This window comes from Oryzias latipes, chromosome 18 (genome assembly GCF_053564925.1).
Source record: "Oryzias latipes strain Hd-rR chromosome 18, Olatipes_Hd-rR_3.1".
Taxonomy (NCBI): Eukaryota; Metazoa; Chordata; class Actinopteri; order Beloniformes; family Adrianichthyidae; genus Oryzias; species Oryzias latipes.
The window spans coordinates 31,573,444-31,597,200 of record NC_136254.1 but is presented as its reverse complement, the minus strand read 5'-3'; the positions used below and the strand labels follow the sequence as shown (position 1 = coordinate 31,597,200).

General features: G+C 40.3%; 1 protein-coding gene across 2 annotated transcripts in view; it reads left to right on the top strand.

Moving 5' to 3' along the window:
• Window positions 1-23,757, top strand: part of trpc5a (transient receptor potential cation channel, subfamily C, member 5a) — a 163,626-nt gene that overhangs the window by 87,433 nt on the left and 52,436 nt on the right. For both annotated transcript variants that reach the window (XM_023948991.2, XM_078935759.1), the window contains exons 11-13: window positions 1,804-1,943; window positions 9,337-9,537; window positions 10,049-10,170. In XM_023948991.2, coding sequence (XP_023804759.1) covers window positions 1,804-1,943; window positions 9,337-9,537; window positions 10,049-10,170 — 463 coding nt within the window. The remainder of the gene's footprint in view (window positions 1-1,803; window positions 1,944-9,336; window positions 9,538-10,048; window positions 10,171-23,757) is intronic.

Genomic DNA, 23,757 nt, shown 5'->3' with positions numbered 1-23,757 from the left:
TTAAACTAAAGCTTTGTTTCCACTCAGTGTCTTGACCATTTCTGTTATTAAATGGACCCTATAAGCCGCACCAAACCTCTTTCTGCAAATAAAAAAAAAAAAGTATATATTGGTTGGATTTTTTGTGAGTTTTACATAAATTCACTGAAACATTATATTTTTGTTGAAAAGTTATATTTGAACTAAAGTTGTTTGCTAAAGTCAACAACAATTTTCTTCATGGCTTTTAAAGTTAATTAAACAAATTAAAACAATCGGGGAAAAAAAGTTTTTTTCATTTTGGGAAGCAGCGATTAACAGCAGCCAAAAAAAACAACAAAGTCCAAATTTGACCCTCGAGGTTAAAAAATCAAATGCGTCAATTAAATTTGACAGGAATAATAAATATTTTATGTAGAAATTTTCTTTGATTTCTTCACAAGAGTTAAAAAACATGAATAAGTTGTAAAAACATTTGAAGTCTGAGTGACTTTTTAGGTAAAACAAGCTTTAAAGACAGTCATGGGTTAACTGGTTACTCATCTTTCCATGCAGTCAAAGGAAGCTGCATAAATGCACCGCAGGGATACGGCCAACTTAATGGTTTATCCCAAAGTCGTTCCTCACACAAGCCTCAAGTGAGGGCTTGCAAAGGGGAAATATTAATTTTGAACCGTCATGAATTATTTCAAAAGATTTAGAGTTAGTCAGACAGAACTAACACGCAGACTCTGGGGTTTCAGTCCTCAGTACAGGCCTTTTTTTCCCCACTGTGCTCTTCCACATGAGCTTCATGGAATGACTTCTCACACAGCAAAATGAAGATATTGAACAGTTCAGCGGAGTTAAACATGTTACTTATGTGTCCGAAGGGAAGGAGGCACTGGTTTGAACCAGTAAAAGGGTTCATTTTGGAAAACACATAAAACCCGTAGAATAAATGTAGATTTTTCTCTATGGCCTCGTCAATCGGTCTAAGGCCTTGATATGTTGTGCTGGCCATCTGCGTTCCCCGCACGGGTTTGACCATTTTTTACCCATATCCCCTGGTAAGAGCAGTTGTGACTGAAGCTATGTCCACGTCGCCCTCGGCAACACGCGTACAAGCACTTACAATCTATGGAAATGTGTGTATGAGCACGTTTCGGGCTTCTCAGTTAAAAACTCCCGCGTTCACATGTTGCTCCGCAAGTTTATATGACCGTTTTTGGGACTAAACATACAAAACATGCGGCTATTGATTGATAAGTGGAAAGTTAAACCAGTTGAACTTTGACCAATCAGGGACGTCTGGTAAATTTGACGTCTCTGGGGATTTAGACGTATGGTTGGAGTCCCGTGTGAACTTAAAAAATGGCTTCAGGCTTAAAAAACGTCTTCACAGTGGTTAAGACAAGTCTAAATTAAACAGCAATCCAATCATAGTCACAGGTTTTTACTCTTTTCTCCATCCTTTATCATTTTCTTTGTCACTTGCAAATGCAAAAAACAAAACAAAACAACAATTCATCCACATCTGTCTTCACTCCACATTAAACCAAAAACCTCTTTTCCAAGAGCTGCTTAGTGTTAACGTCACTGGAAGGCTTTAATTCCCCAAATACTCCTCCGTCCCTCAAAGAATCCACCCAGGACTCATCTTTCCTCCAGCAGCTGCTCACTGACCAACTCTGGCTTCCACTTGGACAGATTTGTGGACGTCTTTGGCAGGAATGAAGTCTCTGCTTACGTTCAGATCACCTCTCCCAACTGCTCGTCTCTAATCGGTCCATTTGTCCAGTTCTGTCAATAAGCAACCGCATGCTCTGCGTGCTCTTTCTACAGGCTTCATCTGGGCCGAGATTAAAGAGATGTGGGACGGCGGATTCACGGAATACATCCACGACTGGTGGAACCTGATGGACTTTGCCATGAACTCTCTGTACCTGGCCACCATTTCTCTGAAGATCGTGGCGTACGTGAAGGTAAGAGCCGCTGGCGTGAGGAGGAGAACGGCAGCGATGGGGGCTCCTCAGCACCTCATGTCAGTTCATGATGTAATGAATGTTTCATGACGGGGCTGACGGCAGCGGGAAAGCATGGATCCGTGCATTCTGCAGAGGAACATTTACACTTTTGGGGTCTTTGTGTTTGCAGATGCCTGCAGATTATCCTTTTTTCTGAGTTGGAGTTCATTTTAAGATTAGGATCAACTTTATTAATCCCCGTAAGGAAATTTAGTAGTAGTAGTAGCAGCACCATAAAGTAATAAATAGAAAATATACAGGGGGAGAAGAATATACAGGCAAAAGAGTTGAAGAAAAGCCCATCCCTGCAGATGTTTGGCAAAAATCTGTTTTGACTGTTTAAAGGAGCATCATGGGCCCAACCTTCAACCAGGAACACAATGTTGGCAGGACTTGGATTAAACCATCTTTGGCATAAAGGGGAGAGATCTGTAGACGAGTGATTGATAGGAAAGTTTCTGCACCAGTTTAAAGGCTTAAAGTAAAATTCAACTTCTAGACTCCAAATAAAAACGCTATTTTATGATGATAAATCTAGAATGAAGCGACTCCGCTACAAGCAGCCTATAAACTGTGTTTTTTCTATTGAAGAGCTTATGAGTTATAAAGGATTTTCTATCGTGTGAAACAATCAACAAAACAGCGGTTCATAAAATCCAGAGAAGCCAAACAGAGAGTAGAGTAGATGTTCCATCGAAGCGGAGTGTGGATTCTTGGGCCAAATCCAGGTTGCTTCCATACCCCAACGGCTTCTCCCTACCCCTACATTTAGCCCCCCAAGCAGAGACATGGCATTACTACCACTCGATGACATCATGAATAATCTCTCTAGGTTAGCGTGAAGCTGCCTGGGCTCAAAAATTAACAACATCGGTTTCATAACTTTAAAAAGTCGTGCAAAAAAAACAAAACTCAATACTTTTAGTGTCAAATTCTGTGCTTCAGAGTGCACCCAAGTGACAAAATGGGGTTCTCCCCGGCGCCACAGATCAGTCACCGGCGGATGGATACCCAGTCTTAAGTCGCTACGGCTCCTCCTTAAAAAAAATGCTTTGGGACACCACTACAGCTCCAAATGCCCCTACGATTGGAGCAATAGGCAGGAGCCAGAGGCCTGGAGAAGAATTCATATTCAGCTTTGGAGTCTGGTGGAAACACTTGACTTAGGCGTGTGGCCCAAAGACAAGAAGACCTTAATGTGCACAGTTCCTTCCATGTGGCCATTAAGCACTGGTATTAAGCACTTTGTGTTATGCCTTCATAGGAAAAGTGCTATATAAATAAAGTTTGATTTGATTTGATTTAATATTATACTTGACAATTTAATCAGGTATTAACGGACAGCTCATGCTGTTCATCGTTTAATGCTACATTCTCTGTTAAAGTCGCACTCCGATCATCTTTGGATCTATTTCAAATTGTTCCAGTGGTCTTTTGAATATGATTATTCCATTCTTTGATTAAATTTAAGAACATAGTTTCTGCAGAGCGGCAGCAGTTCACCTCTAAGTTGTGGGCGGGACTGCTCGCTTCCTCCCCCCACCCCCCCTGTCTTGTCACCAATACCTGAGAGCCCCCCCCAGCCTCACATTAGCCTAACGTAGCCTAACAGCTATCCAGACGTACACTTCTGAGCCACGGCTCGAATGGTCGGAGGAGAAAACAAAGACCTACATGGATCTAGTCGTCTGCAAGTGGACTCTGAAATGCACTCGGAATGGAGCAGCAGGGAGCTTGTAGCCCGCCTAGCGTATTTTCTACATCATCACAAACACGATCTTTTATAAATGCCATCTTTTCATCCGCTTCTCAATTTGGAGACGAATCAGACAACTAGAGCTTTGACAGGCACACCATTGCAGCATGAAGACTTTTTAGATTTTTATATAATACATTTGATACTTTTATCATTTGTTATATATATATATATATATATATATATTTCATTTTAATTCCTCATTTTGCTTAGGTTAACCCGCTCATTGAATCCTAAGGAGCACAAGGAGCTGCAAACCAGTTGAAACCAATTGGGGAGGCTATGAAAACGTAATTCAGTATTTTTCCACTGAACAACGAAAGTGTAAATGATCTTTCTGGCCGGAACAGGAGGTCATTAGCCACTTAAAAAGTACATATAGTAAGGATGACCACGTAAGGTGTTAAGCGCCTCTCTTTTTCTCCCAAGAGATTGGCCTGGAGCTCACACAAGGAAGCACCCATAGGGCTGTAGGTTTTGTGTGGATCCTACTGGGTGATGTTCGTCTTTATCCTAACCCAGAGCGTTCGTACGACTTTGATTCAATTTTCATTAAAAAACTGAGTTGTTTTTTTTCTTTTGGTCACTTTCTTCTTCATCAACGAACATGCAGGTGTTATAGCGAGGTCATCCTCAGAAGCATCAGCAGCCTCACACAGTCTGTGCTTCCCTAAACACAAGTTTACCCGCGTTCCCCCAGTGCTCCCAATCCACTGCCTAATACAAAAAATGCAACTCTCTCATGGCCTCGATGAGTGCAAAAATATTTATCCGCAAAATTTCCGCCTTCTTTTCTAACTGCAAAACAACCCATGCCTGTCATTTTTCCCACAGCCTCGGTGCAAACGCTATGAAATGGCGTTATGGGCTGAAGTGAATATAAGGGAATAGTTATATGGGATTCCATAAACATTATGCAAAACAATATGAATTATTATTTGAGAAACTGTGGATTTTAATGCTCCACACAATTCACAACGATTTGCATGAAGAAATACTTGATTTTCTTTAGACATGTCCTCCATCATCAGAAAAATGCAACAAACACATGTTAAAAACACAGAAAACACCATTTTCATTGGAGTGAAAAGAAAATAAAAAAACACGGATTTTGTCCCAATTCCTTCTTTCCATAGTGCACTATATAGCGCCTTCATCATTTGTAGTGCTGTACTAATGTACTATTCCAAAATCGAGTGCCCTAGCCAGAAGTATTTGTGAAAACCAGCGAGCATCACAAGCACTTTGTGTTTTGCTTTCATAGGAAAAGTGCTAAATAAATAAAGTTTGATTTGATTTGATTTGATTGATGCTCACTTAATTGGCGAAAATAGACCACAATGCATTGCGTCAAAACAATTTTAGCCAAAAAAAGGTATTTAAATGTATTTTTTTAATAAACCATCAACGTTTTCATCTTCAAAGGACAGTGGAGTCATAAATACTCGTTTCAAAAGGAAATTGGTGAAATTGCTAACGTCATATTCACCGTTTAAAAAAATTAAAAAAGTAGTTAGCATGGTGTCCGAATTGCTTTAAAAATCCAGGGCATTACATAGTGACGCTTTATATAGTTTTTTAGTAGTTAGGGTGAGAACATAGCCATGGAGAACAAATGATGACCAGACATGCTAACAGAGATCCATGTGGTGGGTCCACAATCAGTCAGCAGGAAAAATACGGTTTTGCTGTTTTACTCTGAATGGATCCAGAAGGATCGTAGTTAAACTAGTTAAGGTATTGACCATCGACTGTAAAAAGAAACTGGAAGAAGCGAGTGTGTGTCGTCACCCAAAGAAAAGGACTAATTTCCATCTCTAACCAAATGAAGTCAATTCAGTAGCCGCCGTGTTTGAGCCAGACTTTGTCACTAGGCAGTGATAGGTGGGAGTCAACATTTCCATGGCAACCACTCCAGCTAATTGGGAGTGAGCTTGTTGGAAGGCCACACCCCTACCACTTGAATATCTGTCAATGAAAGGTTTTGAACGTTGGGGGGCCAGAAGGCTCCACCCACTGTCATTGAGGCGATCTGATTGGTCAGTCTCCAACCTGACCAATTTGAACTGCAGAAAAAAAAAGAAGATAAGCAAGAACATGTTAAAAAAAGAGCAAGGACAGTTATTCTGGTCTGTCTAGAATGCCGAGGAGGGGGGGGGGGGGGGTCACTCAGTCCAGGTTAAATTTCAGTCAATAGTATCGACTCAGAAACTCTGCATATGTCCTCCTCTGAGCTTCATTACATCCATGTTGTGCTTCGTCAGCAGGAGACCAATTTGTTCTGTTTAATTGAATTGTGTTTCGTCTAACAGTGAATGGAAAAAATATGCAGATGATGCAATCATTCAGATTCTCAGATGGAGTGCCCATGAAAATGTGGCCATCATTAACAAAACAGAAACAGCAGGTTATCTGTTAGCTGGGTGGTCAAGAGTTCCTCCTCGATATCAATTTTCCAAAGACTTTCAGCAAACTGCATAAGAATCGAGAGCCAGTGTTGGGTTTGTGGGGGATGAAGCACCTCCAAAGAGTTTAGTTTGTAAACCAGGGGTCTGCTACCTGAAGCTTCCTTTGCCCCTCCATTGTGGCTCTCATGGTTAAAGAAAAATATCATGTCTATTTTTATTTTAAAAAGTAACTAGAAAGTAAACAAAAGTAGTGAAGTGGAAAAAAGACTTCAAATAAACCAACTGTAACTTTATAAAACTCGTTCGCTAACAGTTGAAGGTCAGTAGGTATCACAGGTTGAATTAAAACGTGTTGATTTGATTTGATTTATTACACATAAAAAATGAATAAAGTTTATCTGACAGTTTAAAAACAGCATGTTTCTGCTTTACAGTACATAAGACTCAGACAAGCATCACTTAAATCATGACAAAACAGAAAAACAAATCATAACAAAGCAGCATTACGGGGACTTGAAATTTCAGTTTTGGCAACATTTGAGCGCCGTTTACCGCAGAAAAGGCAGATTTTCTATTTTTGAACAAATTCATGGATTTTAATTGGGTTTTTTTGGTTGCATGTTTAGGAATTGCTTTTCTCAATATTTACGCTTTAATTGAACTGTTATATATGCCAAAAAAAACAATAGTTCATTTAAATGTATCCTAAAAGTAAGAATAACAGTAAGTAATAGTAAGAATTTAGCCAGAAATCAACCTACATGGCTCTTTAAGGGGTTGAAGGTTTCAGACCCCTGATTTAAACAAACTCCGTTTTTGGTTTTATTTACAGTGAAGAACATTTTATTTACTTTTTTTTTTGAGTTTCCACTTCAGGTGACAAAAATGACAAAGATTTAGGTGAACCAATGTGTGGATGCCAAATCCCTTCACGATGGACTTTATTTATTTATTTAAAGGAGATTATTTTCTAGATTTAAATAAATATGTTGTGGATTCTGTCTCCAACATGGCGGCGTCCATCTCCCAAAAGCCATTTTCCATGGGTGACATCATACTCCCTCGCTCCAGTCCTCAGATAAAGCGGATCCCTTAACTAGGTGTAGTCATTTAAGTGACCTTAGATTGTCCTAAGGACTGAAAACCTAAAATAATCCTTTTGCTGCACGAACTCCTCTTCTTTCATCTAAGGCTTGTCTTGAAGAGGCGAACACATTCCAGACGTCTGGGCCATCTGCAGCTAGATGTGATGGCGGATGGTCCTCCTACACACATGCTGCAGCCACACATACTCACATACATGCACGGAGCAGAAAACACGCTAACAGAAGCAGAAGCTGCTGCCATTTTATGTTTTTTCCTGCTGCTTTCAAAAATTCATCAGCGTCTGAAATCCTCCGGAGTGCACGCAACTCTTTGCTCTGTCATTGTGCGAGAGGGAACGTGCAAGAGAGTATGAATTAATGAAAGTGCATTGGCATTATCAAGCATGTGTGTGTGTGTGTGTGTGTGTGTGTGTGTGTGTGTGTGCGTGATAACACCAATGCACTTTCATTAATTTTTTGGGAGCGGAAGCTTGCAGAGGCGGAGCTTAGCAGACAGAAGCCTCACGGTTGAATTTGGAATGAGGTGGAGGTCACGAACGAGGAAGATGATGGGCGGGGCTGACAGATGAACGAGGGACTCCTGAGCCACGACTGAAACAAACAGAAGTAATACAAACACGAGAAGAAGAACAAGAGACGTACTGACGGGGCTTTTAGGGACATCAGGAGTCTCTGTCTGTAAATCCAATGAACTGTTGGTTTGTTTTTGTTCAAATGTTTATTCTTAAAAGGTCCCAATTCATACTTGCGACTAAACCGAGAGTATTTTATTCTTGTATTCATTTTACCTTGAGAGATTTGTAACTGAGGGTTTGTTTCTAGTTTAACACCGGCGTGGATTTGGTTTAAATGGAAAAAAAAGTCAAACTTTTCTTTGGTTTGGTTTGATTTTTCATTTCATTAAACATGAGAAACCCAATCCAGCTGAAAATGTTGCAACATTCGTCTGTTAATGGAGGTATTGACTGAAAACAAGTTCCAGCAAGACGAACAGTTTGTTTTTGCTTCCTTACATCCATGCTGTATTTTCCATTTTCACTTAAATCCCTCCCTCTCTTCGGATAGTCCATTTATAATCTCACTGTAGTGAACCACACCAGAGTTCACTTAATTGTACGGTGTGAAGAGCATTTGTAAAAGAACCTGTTTGCACTATTATCTTAATTTCAAAGTTGTAAATTGAACCTTCAATTTTCAGCAAATCCTCTATTTTAAACACCATTTGGATCCTAATTTAAGTGAGAATATCATAAACATGAGACAACCTTACATTGGACAGATATAGATATAAATAGACTCAAATATGTACACAGACATTTAACACCCAGTTTGGATAGCTGCTATGTATATGCATATATATATATATATATATATATATATATATATATGCATCTGCATTTTGTCATTTTATTTACTCTATTAGTTAATAGACCTATTTGCACTTATACATATAGTACATGACACACTTAAATCTTTACTGAATAAGACCTTATATGATCCTTTAAATGTTTGAACATTTAAACTTAAAGATTTTGTTTGTCGAAGGGCAAAAACAAAAAAATCTTGAAGCATTTTTTTTTTTTACCGGGATCTCACTCTGTGAGAATCATTCCACTTCAGTTTGTCAGAACCTTGATTTAAAGTTTGATCAATAATTACAAAAATGTCTCTAAACTTTCATTGCACACTTCTAAGTGCTGCATGTCTTCAAATAGAAGCCCCGGCGTTTATTAGAGACAGGCGTCGATTGGAAACCGGCGTTTATTAAAGCTCAAAACTAGGTGAAAGTTTTCTGTGAAACAGAGGAAGTTCCACGAAACTACAAAATTCCAGTGTCATAACTCCTGTTGTGTTTGTTTTACACCAAACATTTCAAAACAAAAGCCTTTTTGAAACCTTCACCTTCATTTTTTCACGTCATTCCTTCATCATGCTAAACAGTTGATGTGGTTGGTTGGTTAATATTTCACGGTGTATCATTTAACACCCTTTCCGTGTTTGTTTTATAGAATAATTCATGTTACAGTTTAGATCATATCTCATTCTTTTAAGTGTTCTTGTTCTTTGTCTAACTCCTTCAGTATAACTCCTCTCGTCCCAGAGAGGAGTGGGAGATGTGGCACCCGACGCTAATAGCTGAGGCTTTGTTCGCCATCGCCAACATCTTCAGCTCGCTCCGACTCATCTCGCTCTTCACCGCTAACTCCCACCTCGGGCCTCTGCAGATCTCACTGGGGAGGATGCTGCTCGACATCCTCAAGTTTCTCTTCATTTACTGTCTGGTAAGACTTTTTGGAGTCACACGAGCTCACGATCTGCTTCATTTGATGATCATTTGGACACAAAGTGTATCCAGGAACTAAGTCTGGATTTTCTGCATCCTGGATGATAACGAAGGCGAGTTCTTCGCACACTGCACCCTTGACTGGCAGCAGAAGGACATTATAAGCCTGTTTCATTACAATCAGGGCTCATTAATGCCTCCTCAAGGGAGCCGCTAACCTACAACACTATCCACACATGGATTGCTGCGGTCCCTGCAGTGACAAAACCAATCAGAGGGAGCCTGGGGCACCAACACCTCATTAGTCTGTGCTTACTCAGAAGCAGCTTTACGTAACGCCGCTCGCTTTGGTTCTGTTTGAAATCAAAGCTCTGTTTGCAAATGGCCTGAAGGAGCAGAAGGTCAACCCCTGAACCAAAAGACAACTGTGCATCTGTGACGCTGTGACAGGGTTTGTGTAGCTTTTATATGACAAAGGAACACTCATGTGTTTGTGTGAACTCTGACAGGTCCTGCTGGCATTCGCCAACGGTCTCAACCAGCTTTATTTCTACTACGAGACCAAGGCGTCAGAGGAACCCAACAACTGTAAGGGCATCCGCTGCGAGAGGCAGAACAACGCATTCTCAACGTGAGTATCTTCTAAGAGGCCGGCCGTGCACGGGCAGATGTTACTAAACAGCAAAAGATGATGATGATGCTGGTGGAAGAAGGTACAGCCTCTTTTAGGAATGGGACGGGTCAGGAACTCAACGGGAAAAAGAATCAAATGTGCTTTTATAAGCAATAGCTAAAAACCTAGTTCATACATGCACTTCTGCATGAAATTTGGCCACTAGATGCTTTGATTGAAGCCTGAAAGACTCAAAGCAAAGCTAGATGGAAATACTGGGGTTGGTACACATAAAATACACATAACTTCAGGATTGTGTCGTCTTTTTTTTTCTCTATTTTTGATTTTATGTAAAAGTTCTGACTTCCTGTAGCACAGCTGTCATATTGACCATGTTGCCCCCAACAATTCATGTTTTTATAGTCAATTTAAATGATTGTACATTAAATTTGGAAAAAACAAAGTTTTATTAGTAGTTATTTATTTATTTGTTTGTTAGCTTTAGCTTGTCCTATCCAGCAGCTGAGCAAACAGATTGGATCTTAAGGCCTTTTATTGTTACATTAGGCGTTATAAATCTTTGGACACATGAGGAATATACTTGTATAAACCCCTTTTTGCATTTTAGGCTAAACTTAATTCATATTCACAATGTTTGTATACTTTTTTTGTTAGACTGGATGTTTAAAAAAGATGAAGGAGAGAGATGGATGTTAGAGATGGGGTACAAAAGAAATGGTAGATAAAAAGGGTGTTAAAGAAGTTGGAGGATGAGTAACAAAACATACAGTATTTTAACTTGTTTGTATTCATTTTGTCTCTGCCTGTTAGCAAACGTTTTGTCAGCATTATTTTTTAATAGCTGAAGGAAGTGGTGTCATTTTATTTTGAAAGCTGCAGCATCAAAGTTAATATTTAATCAGCTCCATTAAATATTTCTGAAAACGCTCACCTTTTTATGCACTTTTTAGCAGACAATGAAGTTCAAACTAGATTAAATATTAAACATTGATATTAATCAGCCTGATGCGCACCCTGGCAGGGCCGGTCGCTCCAAGGTGGGTAGAAATGTCTTGTAATTTCCATTTTTCATATGAGGTTAATGGTTTATAACTTTACCCATAATTATGTGATTCATAATTTCTTTTGGAACCCCCCCCCCAGGCTTCTCTCTGTAAAAACATTAGCAGCTCCGAGTGTTTGTTCCTGTTTGTTAAATACAGTGAAATTGTTGGTAATTAGAAAATCTGCTGAAATCAGGGCTGCGTTTCTAATGATGGAGCTTCGTTGCTGCGGTCGGCGCCGCCGCACCGCCTCATGATATGGAGGCAATATTTGATTTGGAGCCCAAAGAATATTGATGTGCTGTTTTTTCTCTAGCGTGGCAGAGACATTTGCAAATGTGGAACGCTGGTCGCGGTTTCTGCTGACTGAAAGCTGACGCTGAACTACGCCTTATGTGGCATTTGCACACGCAGCACCGCCGCTGAAAGATGCGAGCCCGTGAGCTAAATTCTGATGAGGCGCGAGCTCGGTTTTAGATAATAGCCGTATTGATTCGCCATCTATTCCATTACAGTAAAGAGCTGGCTGCACTGATACGGCTGTGAGGAGAGCCATGTGTGGAGCAACCCTCCTGTCACAGTTATGGATATATTTTTGGACAAATAGTATCATCGACACATAATCATCCATTTAGCAGGTGAAGGGATTCCTTTTGAAAACATTCTAACAGAATATGCTTTTCATGTGTACCAGCTGCACAGTTTAAATTCCCTTTCCATCATTTTTATGTTTGGACTTTTCAAGCACCTTTAGTTCTGTTGAGATCCTGTTTTATTTATTTATTTCTTTTCATATCCATTCAGGGTAGTCCAGTGTTTAAGGATGGGTACACTTTGGAATTTGTCTGGTGCCCGTGCGGAATCATTGCTTTTGACGCTGTTGTGGCGCCTAAACGGTGCTTAAAAAAATAAAAATTCAAATTTTTTTCAACATTTTTTAGGGGAGATGAAACAGCGCCAATTTAGCCTCAAATACAAAAGAGGTTTATAAAAATATACACCCTGTGTGTCAGAAGATCCATAAACCCCTATTGCATCACAGTAACATGTGTCCAACACAAGAGGCCTTCGGCTCTGATCTGTTTGCTCAGCTGCAGAACAGGACAAAATCAAATAAATAAATACATAAAATGCACAGTAAATCAAGATTTATTTAGAAACTAAATAGGATAAATCGGTTTGCCTGAACAGATGACTTTAGCCTGGACTAAATTATCCTGTTAAAATGTTGTTCTAGGAAAAAGACCCTGTAATGTTTCAGAAACAACTTCTTCAAATCAACAATTTTGTTTTATTTAAATCAAATTTGTATAGCACTTTTCAACTCGTGTGACTCAAAGAGTTTTACATAAAAACATTTTTCAATTTCAACTCAATTCAAGCAAGACAAAAGACCCTTACGCAAAGAAAAGGTAGAAAACACATACAATGCAGATGACATACAAAGTTGTGTGTCATCAGCGTAGCTGACAAACACCATGTCTCCTGATGACATTTCTGCATTTATAGATTAAAAGTTGTGGGCCTGAAATTGAACCTTGGGGGATGTCGCAACTGATTTCATAGGTCTTTAAAGGCGCATGTATCCATACTTACATAATTCTTCATCTTTGAGCAGTACCAGAGAGGCCCAGACATCTCGAACCGTTAAGTAAAATATTGTTATTGTATTGGTATTGTCCCTGTGCGATGACTCTTCATTATCTGTAAAAACGTATACAGACACGTTTTGACTGTCTTTTTAAAATATATTCTATATAAGAGTATTTTAGTTGGAAAAACGTATTTTCCGGAAACCAGAAGCATAAAAATATGAAACTGCATCTTCAACGTCTTAGAAACTGGTCTGTGAAAATAAAGACTGACGTAAAACTTGTCCGAGGTCTTAAAAACGTTGAGGACAAGCGGCAAATAACCCTACTGCAATCCTCCCACCAAACCCCTGAAACCCAGATTTGCTCACAATTGATTATTCACATGAAAACGTTTTGACGTTTTTCTACATGTTGAGATATTGAGGTTGTTTTTGTTCTCTGTTGACGCCGTGCTGAGCGCTTCATTCATAGGGGGCGGCGGTTGAGGTGAGGTTTTGCTTGAAACGGTGTGAGACTGAAAAAGACAAAAAGCGCTCTGAGCAGACGCGTCTTCATCATCGCTGTGAATCAGCTGAGTCTGAGAGAAAAACAGAAGCGAAAAGAGCAAAACCGTCACCGCGGCGACGGCCAAGGTGGCGCATTATGTAAGCCCCGCCGGTGGCGCAGTCTGGGCCGGCATTCATGAGTTCACAATGCCAGGGATTATGTTTATGTGTGATAATCCCTCCATCACAGCATCACTTCCTGTCTGAGCCAAGGTGCCTCCTATCCCTCTTCCTCCTCCTCTTCTTCCTCACACTCATCTGTACTTCACACACTCTTATCACCACTAATGTGTGAGATCCTTTCACACCCAGCAGAGTGTGGATGATCGCCCTCCTTTTCTCTCATAGATGTTGTTTTGTTTTGTTTAAAGCTCTCTGGGATTTTGCACTCAGCTCTCCTGCTTCAAGGCGGCCGTCCAGGTTTCTGATACTCCTAAAGGCATCACAGAGATTGTGAGATCGGACAAAACACGCGTGTTCAGACAGTTTAGACACATGGTTCACGTTTAGATGACACCTTTGGTAAACTATGCAGGTTTTAGTTCAATTTGCAAGCGTAGTCAATGCACAATTAAAGATTTTTGGGGGGAAAACAAAGAAATACTAGAAGGAGCTGCATTTCCAGAAGAAAATGCAGGGTTGAATGCTGTATTGCTGAATGAAAGCAGAAATATGATGAAAAAGCTGAACATTGTAAAAGTAGAATGACCAAAACGGATCAAAATTTGTAGACGGAGTTAAGCATGAAAGTTGAAATTGTTGAAAAAATGGATGTACGGTTGAAAATTTGAAGATGATGCTAAAATGGCTAAAAGTGCTAGCATCAGCATCATCAACTGACTCAAAAAATCACATTGTTTAAGAGTGTCATGTTGGTAAAAGCTACATGTTCTAAGTTGACAGAAAATCCACTTTTTTCAAAATGGCGGCTTTTCTATTGATTTTATCTCCATAGCAACCATTTTATGTTTGGGTCGCCTGGAGATGAGGAACAAATCAACGTCGGTTTCAGATGAATCGGAAAAAGTAAACTTTTGGACGTCCTTAGCAACGAGCTTTGTTTGCTAACCACGCCCACATTCCTTATATGTCCAGATCCAGTGAATTTCAATATGTTCAGTTCCAGCCATGGATGAAGTTTATTGCAACATTTGCTTCAGATTTTGTCAAAAAATGCCCACCAAACAGTAGGTTGTGTTGCCATCCCATAATAATTTCAAAACGTATGTTGAAGTCCAAAGCCTTGTGAGCATTTCAATGTTTGAACGGTGCCTCTAGCTGAAAGCTTGTTAAAGTTATAATGCTTGAAAGCAACAAAGGTTTTCAAGGATTCTCCATGTATTTAAATGAAGCAAAAATCTTGGAAAATCCTGGAAAATCTTGGAATATCTTGAAAAGTTCAAAGATTTGAAAGACTAAAAGTCGTAGCTGAAAGGAATAAGCTGAAAGGGTTGAACATTGTAATAGTAGAAGGATTAAAATACATGAAAGTTTGAAGAAGTTTAAAATTGCCTCACATTTTGGCACAAAATTACCGCCAAACTGTAGTTGGTGTTGCCATCCCATAATAATTTTTAAACCTTATGTTGAAGTCCAAAACCTTGTGAACATTTCAATATTTGAACGGTGTCTCTAGCCAAAAGAATGTTAAAGTTACAATTGTTTAAAGAAGCAAAGGTGTGGCCAATGGAGCAAAAAGATTGGAAAATCTGGGAATATCCGGGAATAAATGGAAAAGTTCAGGGATTTGAAGGACTAAAATGTCATAGCTGGAATAAGATGAAAGAGCTGAACATTTTCATAGTCAAACGGTTAAAATAGGTGAAAAATTGTAGGAGTTTTTTTTTTTTTTTTTTTTTTTTTTTTTTTTTCTAACTTGTCCTGTCCAACAGCTAGGCAGACAGATGAGAGCTGAGGGCCTCTTGGGTTGGACATATTTTACTTTAACAAGAGGGGTTATTAATCTTCAGACAAACCAGAGGTATGTCTGAATAAACCCCTTTTGTAATTGAGGCCAAACTTTATTAATTTCAAACATGTCTGAAAATCTTTGGTGTTGGACCGGACGGAAAAGGAAAGAGGGGAAGAAGAGAGAGGGACATTAGAGAGAGGGGGGGTAGGGGGTGATAATAGGAGGGGAAGGGGGATAAGACCATGAAGCAGCATAAAGCAGCAAGTTTACTGGTTGTTAATCATTATGGTAAGGTTCAAATGAAAAAAAAAACAAAAAAAAAGGGCGGAGCCTGTCCACACACACACTCAAATGTTATAAACACACCTGTTAGTTGCAAAAATGTCCACCTGTCGACATGTACACAAAACAGATAGTGTTCACACGCATACTTATGCCTTAAAACCAACTAGTGTGAAATATTTCAGTCATTCAGTCTGTTGAGCTAACACCTGTGCTCAGGTGAGTGTTTATGTTCTTCTAAAATGGATGGTGGAACGTGAAAAGAAGGAGGGAGAGTGCCCAGCCATCCCCACCCCAAGACCCCCACCGCACCAGCAGCGGCAGCCGGAATCCCCCCAACGCCACACGGGAACCGGCAGGGAACAACCGCCGCCCGGGCGACCAAGCCCGCCACCCAGGCCAGGGCCAGCAGGGCCGCCGCAAGGCCCCCAGAGCCAGAGAGCAGGGAGGCACGGAGGGAAAGAGGGCGCCGCCCCAGCCCAACCAGCAGAGCAGCCCCCCCGCCGCGCCGGGAGAACCCAACGCAGGGCCCCACCGGAGAAGGACGCCCACAGCCCCAGACGAGCACCCCACCACCACCCAGGAGTTCCGGGCATCCCCCCGCCCCAACCCCAGGTACGAGCCAGGACCCCCCAAGGGAGACCCACTCCGCACTCCAGGCAGCCACCCGCCCGGCCCACGGTTGGTCCAGGGAGGAGCGAGGCAGGGGCCCGCCGCCCCCGCCCAGAAGGGGGGAACCCCGGGGAAAAAAGAGGGCCCACAAGGGGTGTTGTAAATATGGCCCGACCAGGCTCGGCCACAGTTGGAAATTTGGCGGGGCCCAGCACTCAGGAGCAAGGACCAGAACCCACCCCCCAGGGACACGAACACCCCCGGCTCAGATGTAATGTGAACCCCCCCACCGCGCGGAGAGAGCACCGCCGGGCCCAGGAGGCCAGCACCCCGGGGACACAGCCGCCGTTGCAAAGGGGCCCGTACCCCCCACCAGGGAAGAGGCAGGGGACAGAAGGTCCTAGGTCCCACCTTCCTTGCAAAATGTGTGTGCGTGTATGTGTGTTTGAGAGAGTGTGTGTGTGCATGTGTGTGTGTTTATGTTGGGATGTATATATTGAGGGGGGAGGGGTGTGTGTACTAAGGGGGGTGCGGTTAAAATTGGCGGGTAGGGCACTAAGGGGACGTCTCCTGATTACTCACAGTGACGTCCCCTCACCCTCCCCACCAAGGGGCCCTAAATGTCTAAGGTGCGGTTAAAATTGGCGGGTAGGGTGCTAGGAGGACATCCGCTGCTTGCTGGCAGTGATGTCCAAGCACCCCCCCTACCAAGGGCCCTACATGTCTAAGGTGCAAATAAAACCGAAAGAGGGGGGGCCCACTCCATACGGCAACCACAGGAGGGGGGTCACTGCCTAGTAAACCCCCCCCCCAAGGCTCATCGCAGGCTAAGCCCCCCACCCCCTCACCCTATTATGAGGTTATATGAGGAAGGGGGTAAGTTGGGGACAGATGATAGACTGTCCCCCGGTGGTCAAACAGCTGTCCCCCGCCCCCCCCCCCAGCAAGGGGGCCAGGCCCACCCAGCCCCGGGGCCCCACCCCCGGAGGCGCAGACACCCCAGGCCCAGCACCACCACCCCCACACAGAGAGAGGGGAGCCAGAAAGCGCCGGCCCCCCCCGGAGCAAGCCCAGGCCCCCACCCCCAAACGCCGGCCCTAGAAGAGCTCTGGTCAGGCCTCGACGGGACCGAGGCAGCCAACCGGCCGGGGAAAACCGCCGATGGCTTGTAGAAGGAGTTTAACTGTGAACTTCTGAACGAAAAATTCTCCATGTATTTCAATGGAGCAAAAATTCCCGGAAAACCTGGAATATCTTAAAAAGTAAAAGGATTTGAAAAACCAAAAGTCATAGCAGGAATGAGCTGAAAGAGCTGAACATTTTAAAAGTTGAATGGTTACAATCGGTTAAAAATTGTAGAAGGAGTTAAGTGCCGAAAAACGGCGGAAGATAGCAGAAGAGGAAAACAAAGGGTTGAATGCTTTACAGCATTCAACCAATTATTTGTTATACTCTCAGTAGCCATTTTATCAAGTCCACCTTACTAGTAGCCTGATCTGCTAATACAAGGCAGGATAGATCCATGCTTTCTACCATCTGAATGTGGCAGCAGCAATGGAGACTCATCAGACCAGACAACGTTTTTCCATCTTCTATGGTCCAGTTTTGGTGAGTCTGTGTGAATTGTAGCCTCAGGAGTGACACCCGGTGTGGTCTCCTGCTGCTGTAGCCCATCTGCCTTAAGGTTGGACGTGTTGTTCAGGGATGTTCTTCTGTTGGAACCAGTGGTTCTTTGAGTTCCTGTTGCCTTTCTTTCAGCTGGAACCAGTCTGGTCATTCTCCTCTGACGTCTGGCATCAACAGGGCATTTCCGCCCACAGACCGCTCACTGGATATTTTCTCTTTTTCTGACCATTCTCTGTAAACCCTAGAGATGGTTGTGGGTGAAAATCCCTGTAGATCAGCAGTTTCTGAAATACTCAGACGAGCCCAACAAGCCCTCCGCTATCAGAATCACTTCAATCACCTTTCTTTCCCATTCTGATGCTCAGTTTGAACTGAAAGAATCAATCCAAAACACAGAGGTAGTAAAATCCAATATTTAGAAGCCCTATTAAAGTCACAATCAAATTTTAAACATAACTAGAAGGAGCTGCATTTCCAGAAGAAAATGCAGGGTTGAATGCTGTATTGCTGAAAGAAAGCTTAATTTGTAAAATAAATGGCTGAACTGAGCTGAAAGAGCTCAACATTTTAAAAGTAAAATGGTTAAAAAAGGTGAAAACATGTAAAAAAGGTTAAGCACAAGAATTCCCTATGTATTTTAATGGAGCAAAAATCCTGCAAAATCCTGGAATATCTTAAAAATTTTAATGATTTGAATGACCAAAAGTAATATCTGTAATAAGTTTAAAGAGTTGAACATTTAAAAATTTGAATGGTAGAAAAATTTCAAGTGTCCGAACCGGGTGTCGATCCGGGAACCTCTTGCACCATAACTTTCCAATGCATTTTAATAGGGCAAAAATTCCCGGAAAAACTGGAATATCTTAAAAAGTACAAGGATTAGAAGTACCAAAAGTCATAGCAGAAAAAAGGTAAAAGAGCTGAACATTTTAAAAGTTGAATGGTTAAAATCGGTTGAAAATTGTAGAAGGAGTTAAGTGCCGAAAAACGGCGGAAGATGAGCGTAATAAATAACTAGAAGGAGCTGCATTTCCAGAAGAAAATGCAGGGTTGAATGCTGTACTGCTGAATGAAAGCTGAATTAGCTGAAGAAATGACTGAACTGTACTGGAAGAACCATGAAAAGTTAAAGGTGCAAAAGTCCTAGCAGGAATAAGCTGAAAAAGTTGAACATTGTAAAAGTAGAATGGCTGAAATAGGTCAAAATTTGTAGGACTTAAGCATGAAAGCTGAAATTGTTGAAAAAATGGCTGAATTGTTGAAAATTTGAAGATGTTGCTAAAATGGCTAAAAGTACTAGCATTGGAATCAGCATCTTCAACTGACTCCAAAAAACACGTTGTTTGAGAGTATTATATTGGTAAAAGCTACATGTTCTAAGTTGATAGAAAATCCACTCTTTTCAAAATGGCGGCTTTTCTATTGATTTTATCTCCATAGCAACCATTTTATGTTTGGGTCGCCTGGAGATGAGGAACAAATCAACGTCGGTTTCAGATGAATCGGAAAAAGTAAACTTTTGGACGTCCTTAGCAACGAGCTTTGTTTGCTAACCACTCCCACATTCCTTATATGTCCAGATCCAGTGAATTTCAATATGTTCAGTTCCAGCCATGGATGAAGTTTATTGCAACATTTGCTTCAGATTTTGTCAAAAAATGCCCACCAAACAGTAGGTTGTGTTGCCATCCCATAATAATTTCAAAACGTATGTTGAAGTCCAAAGCCTTGTGAGCATTTCAATGTTTGAACGGTGCCTCTAGCTGAAAGCTTGTTAAAGTTATAATGCTTGAAAGCAACAAAGGTTTTCAAGGATTCTCCATGTATTTAAATGAAGCAAAAATCTTGGAAAATCCTGGAAAATCTTGGAATATCTTGAAAAGTTCAAAGATTTAAAAGACTAAAAGTCGTAGCTGAAAGGAATAAGCTGAAAGGGTTGAACATTGTAATAGTAGAAGGATTAAAATACGTGAAAGTTTGAAGAAGTTTAAAATTGCCTCACATTTTGGCACAAAATGGCCGCCAAACTGTAGGTGGTGTTGCCATCCCATAATAATTTTGAACTTTATGTTGAAGTCCAAAACTTTGTGAACATTTCAATATTTGAACGGTGTCTCTAGCCAAAAGAATGTTAAAGTTACAATTGTTTAAAGAAGCAAAGGTGTGGCCAATGGAGCAAAAAGATTGGAAAATCTGGGAATATCCGGGACTATCTGGAAAAGTTCAAAGATTTGAAGGACCAAAAGTCATAGCTGAAAGGAATAAGCTGAAAGGGTTGAACATTGTAATAGTAGAATGGTAAAAATAGGTGAAAGTTTGAAGAAGTTTAAAATTGCCTCACATTTTGGCACAAAATGGCCGCCAAACTGTAGGTGGTGTTGCCATCCCATAATAATTTTGAGCCTTATGTTGAAGTCCAAAACCTTGTGAACATTTCAATATTTGAACGGTGTCTCTAGCCAAAAGAATGTTAAAGTTACAATTGTTTAATGAAGCAAAGGTGTGGCCAATGGAGCAAAAAGATTGGAAAATCTGGGAATATCCGGGAATATCTGGAAAAGTTCAAAGATTTGAAGGACCAAAAGTCATAGCTGAAAGGAATAAGCTGAAAGGGTTGAACATTGTAATAGTAGAAGGATTAAAATACGTGAAAGTTTGAAGAAGTTTAAAATTGCCTCACATTTTGGCACAAAATGGCTGCCAAACTGTAGGTGGTGTTGCCATCCCATAATAATTTTGAACCGTATGTTGAAGTCCAAAATCTTGTGAACATTTCAATATTTGAACGGTGTCTCTGGCCAAAAGAATGTTAGAGTTACAATTGTTTAAAGAAGCAAAGGTGTGGCCAATGGAGCAAAAACATTGGAAAATCTGGGAATATCCGGGAATATCTGGAAAAGTTCAAAGATTTGAAGGACCAAAAGTCATAGCTGAAAGGAATAAGATGAAAGGGTTGAACATTGTAATAGTAGAATGGTAAAAATAGGTGAAAGTTTGAAGAAGTTTAAAATTGCCTCACATTTTGGCACAAAATGGCCGCCAAACTGTAGGTGGTGTTGCCATCCCATAATAATTTTTAAACCTTATGTTGAAGTCCAAAACCTTGTGAACATTTCAATATTTGAACGGCGTCTCTGGCCAAAAGAATGTTAAAGTTACAATTGTTTAAAGAAGCAAAGGTGTGGCCAATGGAGCAAAAACATTGGAAAATCTGGGAATATCCGGGAATATCTGGAAAAGTTCAAGGATTTGAAGGACCAAAAGTCATAGCTGAAAGGAATAAGCTGAAAGGGTTGAACATTGTAATAGTAGAATGGTAAAAATAGGTGAAAGTTTGAAGAAGTTTAAAATTGCCTCACATTTTGTCAAAAAATGCCCACCAAACAGTAGGTTGTGTTGCCATCCCATAATAATTTCAAAACGTATGTTGAAGTCCAAAGCCTTGTGAGCATTTCAATGTTTGAACGGTGCCTCTAGCTGAAAGCTTGTTAAAGTTATAATGCTTGAAAGCAACAAAGGTTTTCAAGGATTCTCCATGTATTTAAATGAAGCAAAAATCTTGGAAAATCCTGGAAAATCTTGAAAAGTTCAAAGATTTGAAAGACTAAAAGTCGTAGCTGAAAGGAATAAGCTGAAAGGGTTGAACATTGTAATAGTAGAAGGATTAAAATACGTGAAAGTTTGAAGAAGTTTAAAATTGCCTCACATTTTGGCACAAAATGGCCGCCAAACTGTCGGTGGTGTTGCCATCCCATAATAATTTTGAACTTCATGTTGAAGTCCAAAACCTTGTGAACATTTCAATATTTGAACGGTGTCTCTAGCCAAAAGAATGTTAAAGTTACAATTGTTTAAAGAAGCAAAGGTGTGGCCAATGGAGCAAAAAGATTGGAAAATCTGGGAATATCCGGGAATATCTGGAAAAGTTCAAAGATTTGAAGGACCAAAATGTCATAGCTAGAATAAGATGAAAGAGCTGAACATTTTCATAGTCGAACGGTTAAAATAGGTGAAAAATTGTAGAAGGAGTTTAACTGTGAACTTCTGAACGAAAAATTCTCCATGTATTTCAATGGAGCAAAAATTCCCGGAAAACCTGGAATATCTTAAAAAGTAAAAGGATTTGAAAAACCAAAAGTCATAGCAGAAATAAGATGAAAGAGACGAACATTTTAAAAGTAGAATGGTTAAAATAGGTTAAAAATTGTAGAAGTAGTTAAACGCCAAAAAACGGCGGAAGATACTATAATAATAATAATAACTAGAAGGAGCTGCATTTCCAGAAGAAAATGCAGGGTTGAATGCTGTATTGCTGAATGAAAGCAGAAATATGATGAAAAAGCTGAACATTGTAAAAGTAGAATGTCTAAAATAGGTCAAACATTGTAGAAGGAGTTAAGCATGAAAGCTAAAAAATTGTTGAAAAAATGGCTGAAATGTCCTGGAAAATCCTGGAATATTTTGAAAAATTAAAGGACCAAAAGTCAAAGGTGAACATTGTAAAAGTAGAATGACCAAAACGCATCAAAATTTGTAGACGGAGTTAAGCATGAAAGTTGAAATTGTTGAAAAAATGGATGTACTGTTGAAAATTTGAAGATGATGCTAAAACGGCTAAAAGTGCTAGCATCAGCATCATCAACTGACTCAAAAAATCACATTGTTTGAGAGTATCATATTGGTAAAACCTACATGTTCTAAGTTGACAGAAAAATCCACTTTTTTCAAAATGGCGGCTTTTCTATTGATTTTATCTCCATAGCAACCATTTTATGTTTGGGTCGCCTGGAGATGAGGAACAAATCAACGTCGGTTTCAGATGAATCGGAAAAAGTAAATTTTTGGACGTCCTTAGCAACGAGCTTTGTTTGCTAACCACGCCCACATTCCTTATATGTCCAGATCCAGTGAATTTCAATATGTTCAGTTCCAGCCATGGATTAAGTTTATTGCAACATTTGCTTCAGATTTTGTCAAAAAATGCCCACCAAACAGTAGGTTGTGTTGCCATCCCATAATAATTTCAAAACGTATGTTGAAGTCCAAAGCCTTGTGAGCATTTCAATGTTTGAACGGTGCCTCTAGCTGAAAGCTTGTTAAAGTTATAATGCTTGAAAGCAACAAAGGTTTTCAAGGATTCTCCATGTATTTAAATGAAGCAAAAATCTTGGAAAATCTTGGAATATCTTGAAAAGTTCAAAGATTTGAAAGACTAAAAGTCGTAGCTGAAAGGAATAAGCTGAAAGGGTTGAACATTGTAATAGTAGAAGGATTAAAATACGTGAAAGTTTGAAGAAGTTTAAAATTGCCTCACATTTTGGCACAAAATGGCCGCCAAACTGTAGGTGGTGTTGCCATCCCATAATAATTTTGAACTTTATGTTGAAGTCCAAAACCTTGTGAACATTTCAATATTTGAACGGTGTCTCTAGCCAAAAGAATGTTAAAGTTACAATTGTTTAAAGAAGCAAAGGTGTGGCCAATGGAGCAAAAACATTGGAAAATCTGTGAATATCCGGGAATATCTGGAAAAGTTCAAGGATTTGAAGGACCAAAAGTCATAGCTGAAAGGAATAAGCTGAAAGGGTTGAACATTGTAATAGTAGAATGGTAAAAATAGGTGAAAGTTTGAAGAAGTTTAAAATTGCCTCACATTTTGGCACAAAATGGCCGCCAAACTGTAGGTGGTGTTGCCATCCCATAATAATTTTTAAACCTTATGTTGAAGTCCAAAACCTTGTGAACATTTCAATATTTGAACGGTGTCTCTAGCCAAAAGAATGTTAAAGTTACAATTGTTTAAAGAAGCAAAGGTGTGGCCAATGGCGCAAAAAGATTGGAAAATCTGGGAATATCCGGGAATATCTGGAAAAGTTCAAAGATTTGAAGGACCAAAATGTCATAGCTAGAGTAAGATGAAAGAGCTGTACATTTTCATAGTCGAACGGTTAAAATAGGTGAAAAATTGT